General features: G+C 39.3%; 1 protein-coding gene across 1 annotated transcript; it reads right to left on the bottom strand.

Moving 5' to 3' along the window:
• Positions 1 to 2,916: 2,916 nt before the first annotated feature.
• Positions 2,917 to 6,529, bottom strand: LOC110912850 (universal stress protein PHOS32; the record flags this gene model as incomplete). The annotated part of the gene is made up of 3 exons (XM_022157668.1): positions 2,917 to 3,118; positions 4,310 to 4,353; positions 5,782 to 6,529. Coding segments are annotated over 2 exons (750 nt in total), but the record flags the coding sequence as incomplete, so codon positions are not given.
• Positions 6,530 to 9,936: the final 3,407 nt, after the last annotated feature.

The following is a 9,936-nucleotide window of genomic DNA, read 5'->3' as shown; positions in this document are numbered from 1 at the left end:
TTAGGTTTTTGGGGGGTGGGGGGGGTTAGGTTTTTTGAGGGTTTTAGTTTTTAGCATTTAGCTTGGGGGGGGGGGGGTTAGGTTTTTTTTTGGGGGGGGGGGGGTTAGGTTTTTTGGGGGTGGGGGTTAGGTTTTTTTTAGGGTTTTTTTTAGGTTTTTTTAGCTATTTTAGGTTGTGTTCACATTGGTTCTCGCGGTTCTCGCAATAAAGGTGGTTCTCGCATGAACCTTACCCTATATATATATATATATATATATATATATATATATATATATAGAGAGAGAGAGAGAGAGAGAGAGAGAGAAATAAATAAATCAAACGGATTTAGCGGTGGTGGCAGTCATTTTTCAGATCCAGCAATGGTAGTGGTCGATTTTCTGATGGTGTTGCCGATGATGAGCGGTAGTGGTCATTGTCCCGGTGCGGTGCAGTTTTGGGTTAAGGTTTTGAATGAGGAGTGGAATTGGATGAGGTTTGTGCATACCATTGAGTTTAGGTATTGCAGTTTGATTAAATCAAAGACTCTTATGAATGAATTTGTTGGTGCTGATATTGTGTTTCCCATGGCATAATATTTAGGAAATGATGTTTGATAAAATGTTATGGGGATATTTATGTTGAGAAAGAGAAGAAAGAGAGCATGTGATAGAGAGAGGGAGAGAGAAGATGTTAGTGCATATTTTGTGTGTTCGTCACTATGCGAATAGGCTAGATAGAGCGTCTGTTGAATATTGTATAGATGAGAGTTAGAAAAATGGTTTTGTAGTGTAAAGTTCCCTTCGCACGAAGGAGTCCTTCGTACGAAGGGACACATGTTTATTCGCACGAATGGTATATGCCCATTCGCACAAAGCCTCACTCGCACGGAGGGCTAGGTATGAATGAAGCTTTCGACTATTCCGCTTCTACTCCATTCTTAGTAATAATATTCTACCGAATTAGTTCTATTATGTCCAAACTTCCGTCTAAACTCGCCGGATCCTGGAAAACATAAACAAAGTCTCAAAAACCATAAACATCATGTTCAATATACTCGAAAAACAAAGGAGTTTGCAAAACATGAATCGATTAACGTTAACGAACCTGATTTGCAACTCCAAGCCTTTTGATCCCAATGGCTTTTCCTTGGCCCAAATCGCCTTAAAAGCTTCAATTTTTGGAAGTCATAAAAACTTGAATGGAATGGACAAATCCTTTAAATATGGAAAACTAGGGTTTTTGCCGACTTTAGGGTTTCTCGCACCTCAAGAGAAATTGATCAGGGTCCCTCACGTAGCGCGAGAGACAAAATAGTCATGGCGCCATTTTTTCCACTTTTTAACTTCCTCGCGCGTTGTGAGGCTTAAGCCTTCAATCTCTCGTGTGACGCAAGCAACCCCTTTTTTCTGATTTTTGTCTTTTTGCTCTGTTTCCTTCCATCCCCCCCCCCTCCCCCCCCCCCACCGGCCGTGTGCTTGTTTCTTCATAGTTTTGGCTTGTTTTCACTCCTTGTGCGCATGTTCACCTACAAAACATCAATTCATTAAGTACAAGCTAAAAAAAATCTAAAAAACCACTACTAAAACAACTAAAAAAGATACAAAATCCAAGGGAAAACTAGATGTGTTTTGCGACACATCATGAAAACCCTTTTTGACTTGTTGAGTTTCTTTTAGAAATGAGAGTTTGAAGGTTTTTTTTTTTTTTTTTTTTTTTTTTTTTTTTTTTTGTGTCCCCACTTGTCATTGTCTTTTGGCTTCATCAAAGGGTTTTCTTTGTAACCCAAGCCTTTAGTTTTTCTTGGCTTATAATCCTAACTTTGATGTGGATGAGTTAATGACAGCTTTATCCTTTAATCCAAAAGTTAACAGTTGAGTTTTACGTTTAACAACTGGATTTCCATGTTTATAACTTCTAAAAGCTCAAAGCTTCTTCAACCTTAGGGTGATCATTTGGAGTTGAAATAGGAGCAATGTTACTAACCAATGCATTAAAAGGCGTTAAAAGAGCGTTAGTAGGTGACTCGGTGACGTTACAGCCAGTGCCAGCCTTAGTCGATAACCTCATGAGTCACGACAACGTTTAAACTTGAAAAAAAATGAAACTACCTAACCCTTGAACTAGCAAATTAACTTGAAACTAGATTTGAAACATTAGCTTGTGATCCTAGGTACTAAACCTTGGAATGGAATAGAAAACTAAATCACGAAATTAACAAGTGAGTGATAACTTGGACCAAACTTAATGCACCGCCCTTGGCGGTGCCCTTGGCTTACATGAACACAAAAGCTGCAATGGAGGGGTGACGCATGTGGGCAAACGCACGTCCAGACATGCGCTGTAGGTAGGGGAGAGTAGGGCGAGCAAGTTTATCAAAGAAAAAAAGAATATAAGGGTGCATTTAAAATCTTGCCCTGGAAAATAGTTTTACAAGTATGCGAATGAGGTTTGACGATGAGTTGGTTGTGTTAGTCTGACAAACGAAACTAGTTAGGTTCAACTATTTTGGTAGTTAAGACCATTTCTTCCTGAATTGGTGTATGGCATTATCCTTAGTGGAGATGGATATGATCGGGGTGGTTCCGCTGGTGACACGATAATACTCCAGTGGTGTCCGTCAGTGATCCAAATTAAAAAAAAAAAGACCATTTCTTCTAATTAAATTGTTCGTTTGTATAAAATCAATATTAGTTCACGACTGAATATTCCAAAAATGAAAGTGAACGGCTGGTTTATGCGATCAGTTACAAGTTATCCATGAACCATACCTGTTAAACCTGGTTTTTCAAACCTAAATTACATGAATGTCAAACCGACCGAATTTGATTCAGTTTGGGTAAATCAGTCGATTTTAGCGGTTATGTCCACCCCTAACAGGGATTGCTTGCCATTTGATAAGCATAAACCATGCGAAAAAAAAAAAATAATAACAATAATAAAAAAATAAAACAGACATGGTTACATGATTAAACACAGTTATATTACACTTAAGTTTATGTCACACAGAATCCAGTTTACACACAACTGGTAGATGCAAGACTTGATCATTATAGTAACTAGCATCAGTTTCTACCTCAGACACACCTCATACATCATAATATCCAAATTCAAACACGAAAAAAATGCCTCCTGCTCAGCCTGCATTTGGTCAACAAATGAAAACAGCATCAAAAGACTTGACAAATTTAACTCTAAAATATCATACATGTCATAAATAGATAGTCGGAAACATGAATAATCCTGCACGCAATCAAGCAGGGGCTATTACACAGATGAGTCCTTAATGAAAATGGGTTCAGATCAGGTAGACCCAGAGCACATTTGGTCCAAAATTTTGAGAATTTTAAGTCAAAGATGAGTACAAAATCTTTTATATAAAAAACAGAGATTTATGCATTTAAGATTACAGCAAAAAGGACTGGTAAGCAAAAACATACAGGTACGTTTTTTTACAGGTTTAAACGGGTCAGGTTGATCCACAAGACTTTTTGCCCAAACCTTTTAGATTTTTTTTATAAATTAATTAGTGTCATAATGAGTACAAAAACTAAATTACCCATGGTTTAGGCCTTAGGGTTAATGGAAGTGTGGGACTGTCGGAGTCGAATGTGCTATTATTTTGGGCTATTAATGTTTCCTTAGTTTGTCTCGAAAAATAAACCACCTGGAAAATCGTTGCCACGACCGATATTTTCGAATCAAAATAGCGGTCAAATATCGGTCAATATCGCCGATAATATCGGAACAAATATTTTGACCACAATTTTGCAAAAGGCCGATAACCGCTATCCCACCGATATTGACTCAAGGTAGACCTAAAACACTTTTGGTTCAAAATATTTAGATTTTAAATAAGTTAACTTAGGAGTCAAAGATGAGTACAAAAACTTTCAAATAAGATGATTTAAGGGTCTTGTGCATCTGCTTAAAAAAAGGACTTTAGACAAATGTCGGCCCGTTTCCTGACAGATTATTAACAAAGGTGGCAAAAAGGGTTGGAAGATAACAGATTCAGGTCAAAAGAAGTCAACTTTGTACAGGATTAAACATGTCAGGTTGATCCAAAAAAACTATTTGCCCAAAGAACTTTTATAAACTAACTAATTCCTGTCATGTATGAGTATAAAAGCTACATCATTTCAACTATAATACTCTTAATTTTCTAATAAGCTGCTTTAAGAATTGTATGATTTTTGGGCAACTCAAACTAACTTTTTAATTCAACTAAAACCGAAACATATCCCAAAACTCCCATTAATAAGTAGATGGATCAAAATTGTCTCCTCTAGTTACCAATACAAAGCAGTGCCAGGTTACGTGCATACTCACCTTAAATGAAAGAGTCACACAGAGAGCATTCCCTCTATATGTTTCTGTCAAAAGATAAATGCCAAAAATGTAAGAAAAGCAATCATGTAAAAAGCAATCAAACTAAAACTCGAATAGTATCACTAGCTTGAAATGACTGTAAAAAGCTATTCTAAATTAATGCGAACACACCAAATGCATCTTCGATAACATCAGGTTCCTAAACAAACACCATAACTAAACTTCCTCAATGAAACAGGGATACCACTTAAAGGTTTACTTCTTTACGAAGAGATGAAATTAACACCGAAAGTTTGTAACTGAATACTTGAGGTTGCTTTTACGAGATATATCATAATAAAGTATGTGGAGAAAAAAAGATTACTCTTTTATTTCTTTGCGTTTTTTGCAAATATGACGGTTCACTTAGGGACTCTTATAAGATAAGTATTGATTCTACCAAGTTAACCGAGTATCATAAATATTTAAAAAGCTACAAACATAGTTTTATGTAACCGTTAAATTATATGCCAAATGTGTAAGCATCCTGCAATGATAATAAACTCCAACTCAATGGAGGCCCTAGAAGCTAGAAGTTAAAAGGAAAGGATGCAGAATTTCAAGCCGCAAAATAAGAAAACGAGCCACATTAATTATTATGAATGAGTTGTAATTGTATTTGTAGTACGTAGCAAAGTAGGTCATTTAATCTAAATTCTAAAAGATTTTGGCTTAAATGAAAGTGTAGTACTTTTATGACCTAAAAAATATATATCTGGTCACAAGGAAGGCAAAAACAAAACCATTGGTATATATGTTTAGCTTCATGTGACCAGATAAGTGTAGTACTTTTGGCTTCATGTGTTTACGGCTTGTCCTCTAGCATTGGGCCTCTGGGAGAGAATAAGTTTCTGGTGTCGTATCAGAAATTTCTTCGTTTTCTCGTTTCGTGATCTTTTGGAGATGCATTCGGTGGGGAGTAGAGAGGAGTCGGAGAGGGTGGCTTTACACGGGATCGTGATTTCAGCTTGTTGGTTTCTTTGGAAGGCTAGGAACGACTTACGCTTCAATGGGAAAAAATGTAGTGTTGAGGATATTTTTAGCGAGGTGAGGGCGGTGAGTTTTTTGTGGTTCAAACATAGGGCTAAGAAGGGTTCTTTTATTTAGGCTGATTGGTGTAAATTTGTTAATATGTAAGTTTGTTTGTTTTTCCGTCCCGGTTTTCGGGTTCGGTGTGTTTAATGAAGTTCTCCTTTCAAAAAAAAAAAAACTCTATCCGGGCAATCATATGGTGCATAATGCAAGTAACACGTTCATTGACTATATATATCTAGCAAGATTTATCAAGTCTCAATACCACCTAATTAAATGCTTGCAGCCAGCCTATCTTAATAAAAGACTCCATTAATACTCACTCACTCATGTCTAATATTTCGGCAATACACATTAATCACACAACATAATCCAAATCAAGTTGAAAAGAGAAGACTAACATTTGGGCACATCATCAGAAACAGTGGCAACTGCTGCATCCTTCTCATCCGGATACCTGACAACGACAACCGGACACACACAATGACGCACACAGTAATCACTCACACTCCCAAGCCGCCCATCACTGCCCCGTTTGGTGGCACCGAACCCTCGGCTCCCCATAATAACCGCACTTAACCCCAACCTCTCAACCTCCAAGCACAGCCTCTCTTTCATATCATGATCTTTCACAATATGGATCTTATACGGTATATGCGCGTCCACCAGAGGCTGCGCTAGGTCCGCAGCTTTAGTCGTCGTAAAAGTGTCGAAATCGTCTTCGAGTTTGAGCTTCGAAGCTTCATCGTCAGTGTCAACGATTGAGAGGTCAACGGAGCCCCAGTCAGCGCCGTAGAGGACGGAAGTAGGGCGGACGTGGATGAGGATCACGGCGTCGCCGGGGCGGATGTACTGGTGGACGGCCCACTTAACGGCGAAGGCGCTTTCGTCGCTGAGGTCGACGGCGATGCCGATGCGGCGTTGGGCGCCGGCGGTGGGGGTTTCGGTGGCGGAAGGGTTTGCGGTGGGGCGGAAACGAGGTGAGGAGGATTTCACTTTGATGGCGGCGAGTGATGGTAGGTCGGATTCCGGTAGGGTTTTCTGGGGTTGCATTGTCGTTAGTGGATTCTTGTGTTGTTGACGATCCTTGAAATGTGTGAGTGAGTCTTCTTTCTTTTTGGGGAAGGGGGTTTTATTATCCAAACAGATGAAAACATGTTATTCGGGTCGGGTAGGTTTTTGTTTAGATTAGAGTAAACTATCATTTTGGTACATGAGAGGTTCGGTCATTTTTACAACTTTAGTCCAAAATTTAAATCTTTTGAATCTGTATTTTTGTGATTTCAGTTTTGTTGTTATTTTGGTCCAAAAGCAAAGTCAGCAAAGATTTCTCAAAAAAAAAAAAAAAAAAAACTGGTTTATTGTCCCTTTCCTCAGTTTAGTGAAGGACATTTTGATCATTACAAGTTTTATTATAACAAATTTTTTATTAAAATAATAGAGTTAAATGCCATTTTAGTCCATGTGGTTTGTGTCATTTTACCAGTTTAGTCCAAAGGTTTCATTTTTAACCTGTGGGTCCAAAAAGGTTTCACAGTTGCCATTTTAGTCCACTGGGTTAACTTCATCCATTTTTTCTGTTAACAAGAAGGCCAATTTGGTCATTTTATATGGCTGAATTGCCCTTTTAGTTAACAGAATTACATACAAAATAACCGAATTGGCCTTCTCGTTAACAGAAAAAATGGATGAAGTTATCCAAGTGGACTAAAATGGCAACTGTGAAACCTTTTTGGACCCACAGGTTAAAAATGAAACCTTTGGACTAAACTGGTAAAATGACCCAAATAGGGGTGTTCAAAAAACTCGTGGCTCGCAGCTTGCTCGAAACTCGCTCGAAAATTGCTCGAAGAAAGCTTGGCTCGAAATTGGCTCGGTTGTAAACGAGCCAGCTCGGCTCGGCTCGGTTTGTAAACGAGCCGAGCTCGAGCTTGGCCTGGCTCGGCTCGTGAGCTGGCTCGATAAGGTTTACATCCTTCATTTTTTTGTCTCACATCGCTTAGAAAACAAAACTTAAGGGAGTATCTTCCTTATAAAAGAAGGTAAAGACAATGTATAAGGTGAATTAACTATTTATACTTGCATATTTAGCCATATGGTTAAATTAAATGACAATTATGGCCCTTAGTCTATGAAGAAATTCATTTTAAGGACTTTTTAAGTAGTAAGTTTTGCGGTTCTTTGTTAGTTCGAGCTAGATCGAGCCGAGCCGAGCTAGCTCGAACTCTAATCGAGTCGAGCTCGAGCCTAAAATCTCAGCTCGATTTGAAATTCGAGCTCGAGCCGAGCCAGCTCGAATGGAGTTCGAGCCGAGCTCGAGCTAGGTCTAGCTCGGCTCGACTCGGCTCGTTTACAGCACTAGACCCAAACCACAGGGACTAAAATGGCATTTAACTCAAAATAATAAAATAAAATTCGATCTTTGGCCTTATTAAAGCCTACTGAGAGATCATCTTCTTTCCCAAATTAAACCCTAATCCAAAGGAGATAAAAGTCTCTGCTAGAGAGATACTAAGATCGGAGAAGCAAATGGGTGTGGGACGAAGTAGGCTGTCGCGCCTTCAACGGTGGTTAAATGGTGATGTTTGTTACGGTTCAACGTGCATGGCGGAGGAGATGGTGATTCACCGGCGGCGACATGGAGATCGCTGATGAACCAAGAGCTCTGATTAAGATTGCAAACCCGAATTCTGGTGGATCCGACGACTGAGGAAAGCACCGTAGACAACTCAATATCCCCCTGGTCCAAACCCCAGATGATAATATCCTCGGTGGAGGAATCTTTGCAGGGCTCTCCGTCCAGAGTTAACCACTGTGCTAGTAGGTTCGCTGAGTAATCCAGGTCCAGCTGAGCTGAAACCCACTTCAGACACACCGGATCTGGAGCTTACAAGGGTTTTGTTGAATCGGTGAAGTCTAGGTGAGTTTCCGCTGGAGTTGGTTTTTGAATAGTTAAATTAAAGCTAAACTGAAGAGGAGGGTTTGAAACTGAAACTGAAACTGAAACTGGATTAGTGAAATTGTTTACAGCTTTGCCATCAAACCTGGTTCAGATCCGATGTGTGGGCTGGTGGATGATGGTAGATGGGGCGGTGATGATGGGGTTTAGCAGATGGCGTTATGGTGGTTGAAGGAGGGCTGGTAGTGGTGGTGTTTTTATGATGGTGGTAGTGGTTGTGCTTTTTATGATGGTGGTAGTGGTAGTGGTGGTAGCAGGTGGTTGATGGTGATGGTGGGAGAAGAGAGAGAGAATGATAGAGAGTAGATGTTTCTTTTATAATTTATTTTTTATATCTATAACTTCTAATGACCATTTTGCCCCTGAGGAAAATGATAAAATACCAGGATTTTATTAGATAAATATGAGCTAACTATGCTTTTGGACCAAAATGGCAACAAAATTGAAACCACAGGGACCCAGATTCAAAAAGTTTGAGTTTTGAACTAAAGTAGCAAAAGTGACCAAACCCCAGGGACCAAAATGGCAGTTTAATCTTTAGATTAAAAAAGTCTACATATTCACACACCCAAAGGCTTATTTTCACACCCTTTAAGACGTCTCGTATAGGCTTAGATGGGGCGTCTAGGGTTTTTTTGTCAACCCTTCAAAACGCCTCGTACAGGCCTAGACGGGAGCGTCAAGGGTTCTTGTCTCCGACCGGTTGGTAAACCTCGTATTACGTCAAATCAATCACATCATATGCCACGTATTGGTCTAGATGATAGAGGAAGACGCCTCGTCTAGGCCTAGACGGGCGTCATGAAGACTGATTTGAGACTGATTTGACTATGTTGTCTGACACGTGAATAAAGTAATACGATGGGTATAGAGTTGTACAAGGCATACATATTGGAATTAAATATGGACATGCAGAGCATCTTCAACCATCGATAAATCATCGAACTTCTCTGCTTCTTCTTTGCCTTCTATTTGATATCATTCAAAGGTGCTGAAATGTTATCATACTGGGACGGAAACTATTTCTTTGGACCGTATTCTAGCGAGTCATGGGTGCCCGAAGCCAATCCGGTAACAGTTATTAGCTTAAATTACTTGTTGTTTTAATTATTTACTAATGATGACACCGTTTTTAGGAGGAGACTGGCGTTCTCGATTCTAACAAGCAAAAGGAGGTTGTGTCTGTTTGAAATGATTCGGTTCTGTTTTGTTTGAACAACCTCGTTTCTTGGCTAAATTTCACCTCAACGCTAACCCACAACTATGGATTTAGCTGGGAGCTTGGTGGGTTCGAGATTTTTCCAAGTTCAAAACTGAAATGAAGTTTTATAAAAGTTTGAAAAAGTAGAACTTCAATCTTCAACTTAGACCTCAATATGTTGAGCTTCATTATCAGACTGCCAAGGCAATTCTATGAAAACCCAAGAGTGTAACCAAGCTAGGAAGGATTAAAGAATAGTAGAAAAAGTAGAAGAACAAGTATGAAAATGTAAAGGAAAGTGAGTTTGAACTCACTTAGGAGCTGCTGGAATGCTCTGCTGGTCGTGCACAAAGTCATAAATTGAGAGAGTTTTGGAGTGTGTGGAAGGTGTGAAGT

Source organism: Helianthus annuus, chromosome 15 (assembly GCF_002127325.2).
Source record: "Helianthus annuus cultivar XRQ/B chromosome 15, HanXRQr2.0-SUNRISE, whole genome shotgun sequence".
Classification (NCBI taxonomy): Eukaryota; Viridiplantae; Streptophyta; class Magnoliopsida; order Asterales; family Asteraceae; genus Helianthus; species Helianthus annuus.
The sequence above is the reverse complement of the archived record's forward strand: the minus strand, read 5'-3'. Positions and strand labels throughout refer to the sequence as shown.